Source organism: Phocoena sinus, chromosome 6 (genome assembly GCF_008692025.1).
Source record: "Phocoena sinus isolate mPhoSin1 chromosome 6, mPhoSin1.pri, whole genome shotgun sequence".
NCBI lineage: Eukaryota > Metazoa > Chordata > Mammalia > Artiodactyla > Phocoenidae > Phocoena > Phocoena sinus.
This window is the reverse complement of record NC_045768.1, coordinates 12738029-12752760: the sequence shown is the minus strand read 5'-3', so window position 1 is coordinate 12752760 and position 14732 is coordinate 12738029. Positions and strand designations below refer to the sequence as shown.

The following is a 14732-nucleotide window of genomic DNA, read 5'->3' as shown; positions in this document are numbered from 1 at the left end:
CAGAGATCTGCTTTGGCCCCTATTTGATCCCCACAACGAACCTGCACCAACATCCCTGTGCAGATGAGGGAACCGGGACTCAGGTGACCTGTCCAAGGTCACGCAACCAGGCACTGAACCCGTGTCTGTTTGATCCCAGAGCTGGTGCTCCTTCCCTACATGCGGCCATTTAGTCTTGGCTTGAATACTTCCAGCTACGTGGAACTCACTACTCACTACTACTACGAGTCAACCATTATCATTTCAGGCAAAGTAAGGTGGTGGTGATTTTCTTTTTCCTTCCTTTACTTGAGCTTAAATCTCTCTGCAAATTGCAGTCATGTCTCCTTGTTCTGCCCATTGGGGCCTGCAGAGAGTTTATCCCCTCTCCACATAACCACCTTTCAAGCTAAAAATGGTAATGCTATCCCCTGGGCTCTTTTATTCTCTCTCACTCTCTCCTCCCGGCAGAAGGTGTCCAGAACTACTTCCTAATCAGGCTTCTGAGGACAGATCCCAGTCTCGATCCCTTACGGCACCTAAAGAAGTCATGATGTGCAGAAATACGACCTATCTGAGGCCTTGGCTGGTAGATTTGCACAAACAGACAAACATTCCCATCACTGGCAACCTCTTGTCATGTGTAGAGTCCAAGAACCCCAAGCCTGTGGAATGTCCCATTGTTTCTCTGAGTTTTGGTTTCCTTGCCTGTAAAATGGGGTAATGACTCGTACCCTGCCTACTTTGCATGCCCCACTGGCTCTGAAACGACTCTGTGAGCTGCAGAGCACTGAACAGGTGTGGAGGTGACAATGGCAATGATAACCAGTAGAAGGGGAGGCTGACTGGGGAAGCCCCGTGAAGCAGGTGCTGCAGAGAGGTCCTCCCTGCCTGCCCTCCCCCGAGCTTACTTCCTCCATCACCCTTCACGCCAGGGCATGGGGCCAAGTGCTCGCGAAGGACACCAAGGCACATGCACGGCTCCAAAAGCCGAAAAATAAATTAAGACGGCGTGATGATTTGTAAAAGATGCCTTAAAGACAGGATGTTTCTGTGCCCAGCAACTGAGCCAGCAAGCAGGGCGGAGCTCTGTGAGCTGGATGCCGGGAACGGAGTTAAAGAAGGTCAGAAAGACCGGCAGAGTCAGGATCTGAACCCAGACCTCCTGCCCCGGCTCACCCCACTTCACCACAGCTGCCACTGAAATCACTTGACAGACAAGTGTCGGGTGTGCCCATGTGGACGTGCCAGTCTACTCTAGGGAACAGCTATCCCCATAACGGCCCCACCCCCTCGTAAGGCCCCAGTCCACTTACCCAGCTACCTAGCAGACAGTACACCTGGAGGTCTCATGACCCTGCACCACGTCCCCCCAAAGCTGCTACGTCCCCAGGGCTCCCTGGCACCCCCCAGTTGCTAAACCAGCCCCTTTCTTGACCCCTCCTTCACCCTCACCTCTCATATCCAACACATCCCCAAGTCCTATCCACCCATCCTCCTAAATGCCTCTTTTTTTTTTTGGCTGCATTGGGTCTTCGTTGCTGCACGCGGGCTTTCTCTAGTTGTGGCGAGCGGGGCTACTCTTTATTGTGGTGCGCGGGCTTCTCATTGCAGTGGCTTCTCTTGTTGCGGAGCACGGGCTCTAGGTGCGCAGGCTCAGTAGTTGTGGCTCGCGGGCTCTAGAGCGCAGGCTCAGTAGTTGCGGCGCACGGGTTTAGTTGCTCCGCGGCATGTGGGATCTTCCCGGACCAGGGCTCAAACCCGTGTCCCCTGCATTGGCAGGCGGATTCTTAACCACCTAATCCACACAGCCACCATCTCTCTCACACCTCTTAGCTGCCTCCGCATCCTCCCTGGCAGTTTGGTTCTCACGCTGCAGCCAAAGTGATCTTTTTAAAACATAAATCTCGTCATGTCACCCTGCTATTTAAAACTTTTCCATGGTTGGGATTAACAGATACACACTACCATGTATAAAATAGATAACGACAAGGATTTACTGTATAGCACAGGGAACTATATTCGGTATCTTTGTAATAAACTATAATGGAAAAGAATCCAAAAAAAGGATATAGATACATACGTATACGGATGTGTAACCGAATCACTTCGCTGTACAACTGAAACTAACACAACATTGTAAATCAACTACACTTCAATTAAAAAAAAAAGAAGTTGTCCATTGCTTTTAGGATGAAAAGCAAAATGCCTGGACTAAGCCATTCGATCCTGCAGCCCCTGGCCCTGTCTCCTGACACCCTCCCTGCTTACGCGCCATCATCTTGCCACCTGGGACTTCTTTACCTGTAAACTTGTGGTACACCACGCATACAGAAGAGTGTGTAAAACAGGTGCACACATTTAAAGAATAATTCTAATACTTGTGCCTCCACCACCTGGGTTAACAGAACACAGCCAGGATCTCAACCACCCCACCTGTGCCCCTCGCCGCACCCTCTCTCCAGCCCCGTCCGGAAGTAGACATCTTAAACTCTCTGACCATTCTTCCTGGCTTTTGTAGGGTTACGTCTCTATAAAACACAGTTTAGTTTCGCCTGTCGTGAGTTGGAACCATACTGTAGATATTCTTTTATGATTTGCTTCTTTTCCTCAACTTGAATATCAACGCACAGAGGTACAGTATTCACGCATTTCCCATTGACACAGAGTCTTCCCGTGAGTGAATACCCAGGATCAGTGCATTTTTCTGTTGGTGGACAGTTAGACTGTCTCCGGCTTGTAGCTTGCATGAACAACCCGGCTGGAGTTCTTTCTGTGCTTTGAGAGCCCAGGGCTCTGTCTTGCCCTCAGGCCCTCAAGGGACTCATTTTCTCTGCTGAGGCCTCTCTCACTGCCTCCGTCCTGCTCCCCTCGCTGAGCTGGTGCTCCCACTGCACCCTGCACCCCACAGAGATGTACAGTCATCCCTGACCCAGCCCAGGACCCACACACAGCAAGCCCATCCACGCGTGTGCGCACGAGTTCATCACGCATGTGTTAGCAGCTTCCAGCGCTGCAGAGGCCTGGACAGTCCGGCGGAAGAAAGAGAGCCTCTCCAATCAAATGCAGGCTCCACGGCGACAGGAAGTGCACACGCCGAGCAGCCAGCTCCCCGCTGATTCTCACGCTGTGATGTGAGCACCTAGCGGAGGATGAGCTTGGGGGCGGATCCTACCACTCTGAACCTTCAAATTCCACCTTCTTCCCCCCTCACATTAGCCTCTGTGATGAGAGTTGCAAAGGGCTCTTCTGCTGCTTAAAAAGGAAAGGGAAAAAATGGAAATTGAATAAAAAGGAAAGGAAAGAAAGCAGCTGGAGAATATTGCCCACCATTTGGTGTGATAACCAGGGGCTTTCAAGTGATTACTAAAACCAGCTTTGATTTTGAGCTTTCATTTCTTTTAATCTAGCAGATAATTAGAGGGAGATCAAATGCATCCTGACACTATGGAGAACAGTATGGAGGTTCCTTAAAAAACTAAAAATAGAACTACCATATGACCCAGCAATCCCGCTACTGGGCATATACCCTAAGAAAACCATAATTCAAAGAGAGTCATGTACCACCATGTTCATTGCAGCTCTACTTGCAACAGCCGGGACATGGAAGCAACCTAAGTGTCCATCGACAGATGAATGGATAAAGAAGATGTGGCACATATATACAATGGAATATTACTCAGCCATAAAAAGAAGCGAAATTGAGTTATTTGTAGTGAGGTGGATGGACGTAGAGACTGTCATACAGAGTGAAGTAAGTCAGAAAGAGAAAAACAAATACCGTATGCTAACACATATATATGGAATCCAAAAAAAAAAAGGTTCTGAAGAACCTAGGGGCAGGACAGGAATAGAGACGCAGACGTAGAGAATGGACTTGAGGACACAGGGAGGGGGAAGAGTAAGCTGGGGCGAAGTGAGAGAGTGGCATGGACATATATATACTACCCAATGTAAAACAGATAGCTAGTGGGAAGCAGCCGCATAGCACAGGGAGATCAGCTCGGTGCTTTGTGTCCACCTAGAGGGATGGGAGGGAGACACAAGAGGGCGGGGATGTGGGGATATATGTATACATATAGCTGATTCACTTTGCTGTACAGCAGAAACTAACACAACACTGTAAAGCAGTTATACTCCAATAAAGATGTTAAAAAAAAAAACATCCATCCTGGCAGCCAAAGATCAACCTGTTGCTGTTGGAGATCAATTCCCACTTACTTTACCACCTCCTCCTTCACACATTTTTTTCCTTAAAACAAAACAAACAAACAAAAAAACCTCCCCAGGTTACATATATTGTTTGACTTGTTTAAATACTGCATTCATATTGGACGTTTCCCACGACAGATACTCCCTTAGGAATAAGCAGCATTTTCTCTCCTTCCAAATTAAGAACATCTCATTGCTTTGCAGATTTAAAAACATCCAACTGCAAACTCCCTTTTATGGATGAAGAAGCCAAAGTACAGAGAGGGGAGGAAACTCTGTACCACTTACAGCTGTAAGTGGCAGCACCAGGATTCACCCCAAAGCATTCGACTCCAGGGCCCCTACGCTCACCGTCCTGCTGTCCCTCCTGTGCATTGATAACACATGTGCATCTCCAGTCCTGCTTCCTCATGGGCTCTCCCTAGCCTAAGACAGACTTCTAAACAGCACACAGAGCTTTGAGCACAAGATGCTGGAAATCATCTAAACATTCACCAATACGGAGGCAGAGTCCCAGCCATTGATGAAAGTGATGTTTACAGAACTGTTAATAAGAAGGGGAGGGCTTCCCTGGTGGCGCAGTGGTTGAGAGTCCGCCTGCCGATGCAGGGGACACGGGTTCGTGCCCCGGTCTGGGAGGATCCCACATGCCGCGGAGCGGCTGGGCCCGTGAGCCATGGCCGCTGAGACTGCGCGTCCGGAGCCTGTGCTCCGCAATGGGAGAGGCCACAGCAGTGGGAGGCCCACGTACCGCAAAAAAAAAAAAAAAATAAAAAAAAAAATAAGAAGGGGAAATCACTGTCGCATAAAATGGAGAAAAATAAAAACAGCATACAAAAATTATACAGATCGTATGGCCTCAACTATAAAACAATATAGACAGCAGAAAACGATACCATTTTATGAACTAAAAAGTTAATAATGATTAGCTCTGGGTGGTTGAATTTGAGGGAGATTTTTATTTCATGCTACACAGTTTTCAGTATTTTTTTCTACAATGAGCACATATCACTTTTACAATAAGAAAATATTTAATAAGAAGCATGTAGCAGAGAAGCAGGATCTGTCCTCTCCAGCCCCAAGCGCCATTTTGGAAGCATGATTGGCGGTCCTCCCCCACCCTGCCTAACCCCTTGGCCCAGCTTCCTGCCTCCATCCTTCCTCCCCCAAGCTTATTTCTATCTTCCTCACTGAACGAAGCCCAAGCAAATGACGGCCCCACCTCCTTCAGGAAGGCTGCCTTGACCACTCCAGGCCAGCCACTAGTTGAATCATAGGAAATTGCCACTCTTGTAAGTCAAATTAAAAAAAAGATCGAATATCAGTAATTTCCTACGATTCCACCTCATCCTTGGCTCAGCCTGCCTTCTTCTGAACGTCTAGCATGTTCCCAGTCTGGGACTCACAACTGCATACGAATAATTTTCTGTCTGGTTCTGTTCTGTCTTGTGGCACGTGTAGATCTTGCTTTAAGCTGGTGTTCTCTGCACACTGGCTTACATTTTATTCATTACGGTTTTCAAGATTATTGAATATGAATTAGCCACCTAGCTGGCCACAGAGCCCTCACAGGAGATGATCAATCACTCATAAGCACCCACTCGTGTTCAGTGATTGAAGCTAAAGGGATGAGTCCCTGCCTTAAAGTTTGGGCAAAGGCATGAACTCAACCCGATAAGGATAATGCCTTGTGTGTGCACGTCTCCTTAGTGCACTAAATACCTTCTCAGCCACTCTCTCAAGGCAAGAGCTAGACACACCTGGCTTTAAATCCCAGTCTGTTGCTTATAACCGGTGTGGTCTTGGGCCTGTCACTCAACCTCTCTAGGCCTCAGTATCCTCCTCTTAAAACAGAAGTAGTAATAGCACCTAGTGCGTATGGCTGTTGTGAGGACAAAATGGGGATAAAGGTAAACACCACCGTGTCATACACAGTAAGCACTCAACAAACAGTCTCTTGTGAAAGAGGCAGAGCAGCTAGTATCATTCCCTTTTCTTCTCTTGTTTTGCTCGTTTGAGGTTGTTTGCTTTTGTTTTTTTTGTTTTTTTTTCCGATGAGGAAACTGGGCTCAGGGAAGTATACTGACTTATCTGAGGCCCAGTAGAACTGGTATCAAAACCTTGATCCTAAGCCCAGACCGCAACGCCTCCTTCCAAAAAGCTAACAACGCCTCATTTAAAAGCACATGAACAGTTAAGGCTCACTGGAGCAACTCATGAGGAAATTTCCAAACACACTTGCTCCCCATCACTACCTGGGATAACTCTGGAAGGGCCCACACAGAATTCCGCTCTGCCGTTTCCCCAAAATGCCGACTGACTGGCCATATGCTCACCTCAGTTCCCATCTGCTCTGCGCCCTGGTGAGAGGGCGAACCGGCCTGCCTGCCGGCGGAGGGGCCCTGCTCCAGTGTAATGGTCCCTGAAACGACACTCTCACATCAGCTCAGGAAACCCGCCTTCCCCGTAAGTCTAGGAAATGGTTCCTGCTCAACAAACTGCACGCAAAAGAGGCTTTTACTGGTTACTTCTGACTTAACGCTTAAACGTTTTCAAATGGAAGAGAGCTGTCTGGTTTTATTTCATGCACATAAAACAATGCGTGTACCATTAGTCATTTCCTGTCTGTTCTTACGTGAAAATGCACACATTTTTCTAGTTTGCTGACTGGCATCTGAAATGTGAAGCCCTTCCGGGTACGGCGGGTATGGTGTATCCCGAAGCCGCGACACCCCAACCCCGGGCAAATCGCTTTAGCTCCGTGGAGCCTCTAATGATAATAGGGCTGTTGGGTTCTTAACTTTTGGAAAATATGATGAAATTTCTGACCTTCTCTCCAGGAAAAATACACATAGACGTAAGATTTTGTGTCATTTCAGGGATCACAGACAGCCCGAAGGCCTTCATGTTTTCAGCTCAGGTTGAAGACAAGCTTTGATTTACTCTAGGCCACCCACCTCTGGCCTCTGGGTCTTCATCTACGTCCCCACTGGCACCTTCTCTCCAATAATCTACTTCATGCACCTGTCTCACCAGCTGACTCATCTCCTCACGTTTCCCCAACAGAGCCCCGTGCCTTTGTGTCCTCCACCAGGGGACTCCTTCCATCCATTTGCCTGTTCCGAATATTACTCATCCTTTAAACCTCAGGCCCAGTGCCACTCCTCCTTGTCAGTTTTTTGGGTTTTTTTTTTTTTAACTCTTCTTATCAGGGAATAATCTTTCTCTTGTTACTTTGTCTTTATGTCTAGGGCACCTTGTACTTTCCACCCCGTAGATATTATGTGTGGGTCTTGCCTCCATTACTGGCCTGTGAGCTAATTCACTTCTGTAGTCTTCTCCCTGGCACACAGTTAAGTGCTCAATAAATGCTCTAAATAATCAGTATCTGTAATGCTGGCATGGTGTAAAATGAAACCCAAATGAATATACAAATATTCATCTCTCTGTGACCCAGACTCCTTCCTGATTTATGTGAAATCTTCAGAGGTGCTTGGGGTCAGGGTGTGCTCATCTGTAGCGTTTTGCCACAAAGAAATCATGAGGGGTCAACAAAGCCCCAGAATTTCAACAAAATGTCAGCTGTGCACACGTGGATGGGCCATTCCATCCACGGGGTGGTCGGATGATTCTCCTGAAAGAATTGCTGTTTCCAGAAGAATACTCCAGAAAGTAAGAAAGGTAATGTTCTACATTCCCAAAGGCACGTTTAGTCTAGATAGCTTAGGAACCCCTCTTCTCTATCGCTGAGGGTATTTCAGCAGGGCATAACTGCCGATTTAAGGGGCAGAGATCTGGGCTCGGAGACCTCTAATTAATGTGTTTTTGATATTCTTCCTCAGGATAGGACAGAGTTACATTCCTTGGTCAAACTATAAGCCCCCAGCGGTGAAACCGAACCACTGGGAGATTTCTTGATCTCTGCTCTCTTAGAATGTTTTGCCTTTATCCTAGATCCTATGTAGAATCAACCTGATTTGAGGATTCACCTAATGTACTGGTTCTGAACATGGCACAAGATCCAAGGGATACACTTGGAGTCAAGGTCAGAGTGAAGCCTGAGCTCCCAGTGAAGCCTTCAGAGGACAGACGTCTCTGAATTAGGGCCAAAGCTGTCCCAGCAGGCTGACTCCATCCTTCACATAAACCTGGTTGGCATGGCGGTAGGAGGGAAGGGAAACTGGGAGAGGACCATGGACCAGTGCTGTGGGAAAAGGGGCTTCTGTGCCTTACATAAGTCATGTTCCAAGTGTACACTTTTGAATAAGAGGCAAGCAGTCTAGCCCCCAGCTCCCAGGCACTGCGTGGCATCAAGAAAATCCTCTCAGATTACTCCAAGCCTGTCCCTGGCTTTATTTATATTACTCCGGGTCCTAAAGGGTTATGATTCCTGAGAAAGGAAGGTGGTTACCAGAAACATCTACAGGAAGAGGAGCAAAATACTAGTAAAATAGCTCCCCTGGGGGTAAACTGACCTTCCCCAAACTAATCAATTGATGGAATAATCACCTCATTTTTAAAATAACTGAGGAATGCAATTTATTCACTTCTGCTTCTGATAGAAGTGTTTACAAAGAAAGGCTTGGGCTCCCCAAATACCTTGAGGATAGAGGAAATTTTCCGTTGATTTCCCTGATTTCCTCCTTCAGCAAATGACCCACCTTCTTCATTTTAGTTTTGTCTTGTACGATTCAGACGGACAGAATCATTACGTACACAACTCAAATAGGCTGCTTCAGGAGCTGGTGACTTATGTTTCACCATCAGCGTAACTTTAAAGCAGGCTGATGGACCACATGGTGACCCTAAGAACTAGCACTTGTCTAATCCTCTCAGATGTCCTGAGGGTCTCTCATATGTGTCATTTCACATGATGCCCGTGACAGTCCAGCCAAGGAGATCCCTTGATCCCCATTTCAAAGATGAGATCAGAAATAAAGCGACTTGGCCAAGCTCAGAGTGCAATGATCAGAGATTAAGGACTTCAACCCAGACCTAGCTGATGCCAAGTCCAGTGCCTTGTCAGGACACACGCTTCTCCTCTGCCTGGGATGCTTGCGAGGGACGTTCTTGAACCAGAGAGCTGACTGGCATGATGGTTTCTAAGGTCCCTTCCAATTCTAATAGTCTGTGCTTCTATCAATAAAATGAGGGGGTTGGATTAAACCAGAGGTTTTAGAAACTTCTTGTAGCAGAAAAGATCCTTTCCTCTCAAAGGAAATCTCTAGAATGCCAAAACATAACACAGGTCATCCCAGCTCCCCTCTGGTTGAAAAAGAAATGACTTCCACCCAAATGTCCATCAAGTGACAAATGGATAATAAAATGTGGTATATCCATAGAATGGAATATTAGTTGGCCATTAAAAAGGAACAAAATATTGATACATGCTACCCCATGGGTGAACCTCAAAAACATGGTAAGTGAAAGAAGACAGACACAAAAAACTCCATTTACATGAAGAATCCAGGATATGGAAATCCAGAGACAGAAAGTAGGCTGGTGGAGGCGGGGACGGGGAATGATTGCTTAATGGATACAGGGTTTCCTTTTGGGGTAACAAAACATTTTGGAGCTAGAAAGCGGTGATGGTTGCACAACATCATGAATGTACTAGATGCCACTTTTATATTGTGTGAATTCACCTCCATATGTGTGTGCAGAGACAGATGATGGTTCTAGAATCCTCCCCTTTTAGCCTCCCCCGTCCCCTGTCCCTGCAGTGCCTCCAAAGAACCCTAGTATGTAAATCAATAGAGTCACCAGATATTACAAAAAGTCATCATAGTTCAAAACAGCTCTCATATGACAGCTATTTTATTCCTTCAGGGGCCAAATGTATTTTCTCTTAACCTAACAAATAAATTTGCCTGGGCCAGTGACATCATGCTACTTGGAAACAAAACTTTCCACTGGCAGCCAGCTCCACTGTCAAGTCTAGTCCACAGTGATCTAACAGCTTTGGGTTTAGGATATGTCATTAGTTTTAAACTCAAAAGTCTGCTTTAAGTATACCAGAAAAGATCATGGTAACCAAGCATTACCTTTTGTTTGTTCAGATTCTAGTAGATAATTTTAGTGTTGAGCAGTAAACCAAGCGTTATTAAGTCCCTACTATATAGTAGAAGTCTTTCACATTGTTTCATTTAAATGTCATTATTTCCATTTTATAGAAAAGGATACTGGGGCTCAGAATAGCTCTGTACGTCCACAAGGTCAGGATTTGAATCTCAGTCTCTTCAGCTGAAGAGAAAGTTCTATCAACTATGGCAAGATGGGTCTCAGCAGGGTTGCGAGTTCCTCTCACCATGGAAGGCACGAGGACTGCTATCAGTCCCACCAAAGAACCGACCCCAGCCTACCTGCCCTTCCGGGGTGTGTGAAGATGCATGACACACGGACACACGTGTCTGGTGCCCTTCCAAGGCCCCCCTCTGCACCTTCCCCGAGCGGTTTAGAGATATGAGGAGTTCAGGACATCTATCGACCTTTTTTCTTTAGTCTGTGCAGGAAAAGTGAAAGCCCGCTTCAACAGTCTTGCTGACAAAGCGTACTCAGGAAAGAATTGATGAAGGACACATCAGACCCTCTTTTGCTAAGGAGTTGAAGGGGAAGGCTAGGATACCATTTGTTTATAACTGTTTACGTTGGATCCTATTCAAACACAAGAAACTCCAGCTTCTAAAGTTAACTGCCAGCCTAGAAGTCCATGTGACATCACTTCCTGCAGTGGGAGTGACCTGGACCCAGACTGGAACACATAATTCAGCACTACAGCACTGTGCATTATCTGTGGGCACAAACACGGTGCTTCTCCACGTTATACTGAAACATTTCTACATAAAGGAGTTGAGAATAATTTCAGCCTTTTTGTCTGTATGGTAAAGCTATTAAAATGATAATAATAATTCTTGACATAAAAATTCACTTTACAGATTACAAAATTCTTTCATGGACAATCATTGCTGGGTTTTTTTTAAAAAATGGTATAATTAAGGAAAAATATCAGTAAATGACATTTAGCTATTAACATACACCCTCCTATTGTAGGTAAGGAAAGGGTGAGGTGGAAGCGTCTTTCTATTAAAATTGAAGTCAGGTTCTTGAAGCTCTAACTGTTCCTGATTACCAATAAAAAACAAAAAAAGTCGATGCTTTTTAAATTAAAAATGAGGTGCTGCTACTTATGACTTGATAAGTCGTAAAATGCCTTTCCCATCCTTCCCAATGGTCCTGGGCCCATTTAAATTGCTTTTAAATTTTAGATCTGCAGCTCATATGGATCATACCGAATGCCAGGTGTTGGTGAAGAAAAACAACTAGAACCAGATAAAGGAAGTTAATCATGTGTTGAGGCCATCTAATGTGAAAAATACAGTAGCACCCTTACCTCTCTTCCTGGTTTTGGTGGCAGAGGTTAAGAAAGCTCAGGCCACACAATGGCCTTTGAACTTGTTCCCACCAAAGGAATCAGAACGCTAATGTGTCAAGGTCATCTTTAAAAGTATCCCCCTGGGCCACACTGGCGTGGAGAGCCACCAAAATCTCCCCGCAGTGCAATACGGTCTCCCAAGACCTAACCTCTACTGGTGAGATCAATAACCATTAGAGAGTAGATTTTTGAGAAACGAGTCCTATCACAATGCATCTGACCAAACTGTAATTAATCCACTGCTTTTCCTCGGGAATGGCTAAACATAGCAGCTGCATGCGTGTATGCGTAGACCCATTACCCAGCTGCCGTGGGCTGCTCTGAGGATTCTGCAGACCTGACATGCCACCACTTTGAAGCCCTAGTCGGTGGAGGCAGGATCGGCCCACGTGAATGACAGGTGAGCGTTCTCAGCGAGTCTCGCTGGCAGTGGATCTGTGCCTCACACAGCAAAGAAGGCGCTGGAAGAGAACTGGGCTGAGCAGCCACCATCCAGCCTGACTCAGAATATGCCAAATGCTCCTTCCGAGTGACATTTCCTGTAGGGCAGTGGCTCTCAACCTTGGCCGCATGATAGAATCACCTAGGGAACCTCAACTATTTCTGTGGCCAGGCCTCCAGCCCAGGCTAATTAAAAGCATCTCTAGATGTGTGGGTGCTTGCACTGGTATTTATGAAAGCTCTCCAGATGGTTCTAATGTGCGGCCAAGGGGAGAAGCGCTACTGCAGGGTGATTCGAACAATATGTGGGCTTGAGCCCAGCTGGTGAGGGGCTGCAGTAGAGGAACCTGCAAAACACCACTTGCTTAGGGAAGTCAGCGTTCCTCACGTTCCTGAACCATAGCTGACAAGCGCTTTACTTGTCTGGGAGCGTTTGAGTCAATCTGATATGTCGGGGGTACCGGGAGCGCTGTTGGGATTGCTTGTCTTTGATTTTTCTGCCTAAAAGAGGCACAATGATATTCACGCAACACTTACTTTGTGAAAGCCAGGAATTTGGTAACAAAACAAAGCAAACCAAATACCCAAGTGAAATGTCATTCATTTCAGGGGTGATTCCATGGAGGGAGGGGCAGGGCACATACTCCCATCAATATCCCAGTGTAACATCCACTGGGTGGGTAGGATGGAGAAGAATTATAACTGTTGTAAATATTACAGAACTGCCACAAGTTCAATAATTAGTTCTGCAGGTTTTGAAACAAAAAGCTTATACTGCAAGAATGCAAACATCATGAAGAAAATTGAAAGGAAGCGATCCTTACCACGTCCAAGTTACCTGTGGCCCTCTCCTCCGGCATTTTGTACTCTCTCCCTGTGCTTGAGGATTTCACAGAGAAGCACCAGGTGGGCAATGGTGAGTGAGGGGAGACGCTATCACTGGGGGAGAGTCGGTTTTTAGAGAAGACCTTCCAGACTCAGATAACCGTCCGCTAGAAATTCATCCACTGAACCCCAAGTGTTGGATTCACGTTGTAGGTCTCCATCACCTGACTTTGAGTCATGATATCTGGAGGCTGATACTCATAGATGAAACCATGACTTATTAGACTGCTTAAGGTATAAACCTCACTCCCAATGTTAACATGTTTTAAGAACTTAACTTACCTGCTTAGGACACAGGAAGCAGAGTTGATAGAAATACATGACGTAAAAAATACTTACTGGCTCTCTCTTTTCTTCTTAAATGGGTCCATGAGACGCAGTGTGTCTCTGATGACGGCCACTTTCACTTCTTCATCGACAAGGCTGGGGACATTCTCAAACACCCCTGGAGAGAGCTTGAAGGGTAAGGATTCCATGTTACAGTGGAGAGAGTGGTTCGGCGCCAACTGACCACCAGCGCAAGCCCCAGTGGTTGTACTGTTAGAATTCTCTGAAGGCTCCCTTTAGTCTACCTGAAAAATGTCAGTTTCCTTTAACAAATCAACAAAATACACGAAGGGGAAAGACAGCACTATGTGTTTCTCACTATCAAAATGATACGTGCTCGTTGTAGAAAAACTGGAAAGATGGCAGAGGAGAAGAAAATTAAAAGAATCCATATAGTCCCCACAAAACGCAGTATTAATCGTTGGTGTATTTCTTTCCAGTCTTTTTTATGCATTCTTAAGTGGCGGGGGAACGGGGGGGGGGGGGGGGGGAGAAAAAGATAACCACTGTTAAATGTACTATTTATCTTAGTGATTCAAGCATGTCGACATGGCTAAATCATATTCGTAGAATTTCAATTAGTTCATCTCCTGAGGCTAACTAATTAGTTCATGTCAAAACTGATAGAAAGGCTCAGCTGCTTCTACATTTGCAGATCGTAAGAAGTGGAGAATGGCATGCTGGGAAGTTACCATAGGTCGGGTGGATCTTATATTAATAGATGATGTTCAGAGCTCAACAAAATTGAAATCATGTAGGCCTGAACAGAACTTTGCTGGGCAAATCTGAGAATGTCGAATCTCATTTAGCCAAGGGAGCAACAGGAGAGTGGGAACATTCGGTTGGATGGTAATATATTCAATGAGATACTCAAAATACTCACTTCTTGCTCGTGTTCGATTCTCATGCTGGGGTTTGCATTTACTTCAAGTAGTATAGGCTTCAGATTTTTCATGAGAAGAATGTCAAAGCCTAAAATCTGGGGCAGTATAAACATAATTCAGAATTACTCCCTTTAGCTGCAGTGTCTTTGCAGGAATCGAGTATGGTATTAGGGGAATCAAGGTGAAAATTAATTCCAACCCCACCCCCAGCCTGGGCCTTGACCCTGGCTTCTCTCGTCCACAGGCCCTCTTCCTCTGGATGTACTTGTCAGGCCAAATGGACAGCAGAAAATTTTATAGGGGCCTTGGTAATGGGATGAGGTCCCATGGTTCACTTCAGCACCATCGGTGTTGTCTGAAGTGCAGTGGTAAGATGATGACCTCTTTCTTCTTTAACAGGTTTTTTATTATGTTAAGGATCAGTAGTCGTCCATCAATTTCTCCCTCTCCTTCTGCTCTCCTCTATTAAGTTGCTTCTTAGCTAGATCTCTACAAAACCCAAGGCTATCTTTCTTAACCTCGGGTATATATCAGCATCACTTAAGGACCCCTTTCAAAACCACTGCCCGTCC

At 45.9% G+C, this 14732-nt stretch overlaps 1 protein-coding gene across 9 annotated transcripts in view; it reads right to left on the bottom strand.

Moving 5' to 3' along the window:
* Window positions 1–14732, bottom strand: part of TTLL11 (tubulin tyrosine ligase like 11) — a 264739-nt gene that overhangs the window by 142815 nt on the left and 107192 nt on the right. For all 9 annotated transcript variants that reach the window (XR_004350519.1, XM_032636284.1, XM_032636281.1 and 6 more), the window contains exons 5-6: window positions 14160–14255; window positions 13289–13404 (exon numbers count right to left, since the gene is read on the bottom strand). Coding sequence is in view for 8 of the 9 variants with exons in the window: in XM_032636284.1 (XP_032492175.1) it covers window positions 13289–13404; window positions 14160–14255 (212 nt within the window). In the remaining variant the exon portion in view is untranslated. The remainder of the gene's footprint in view (window positions 1–13288; window positions 13405–14159; window positions 14256–14732) is intronic.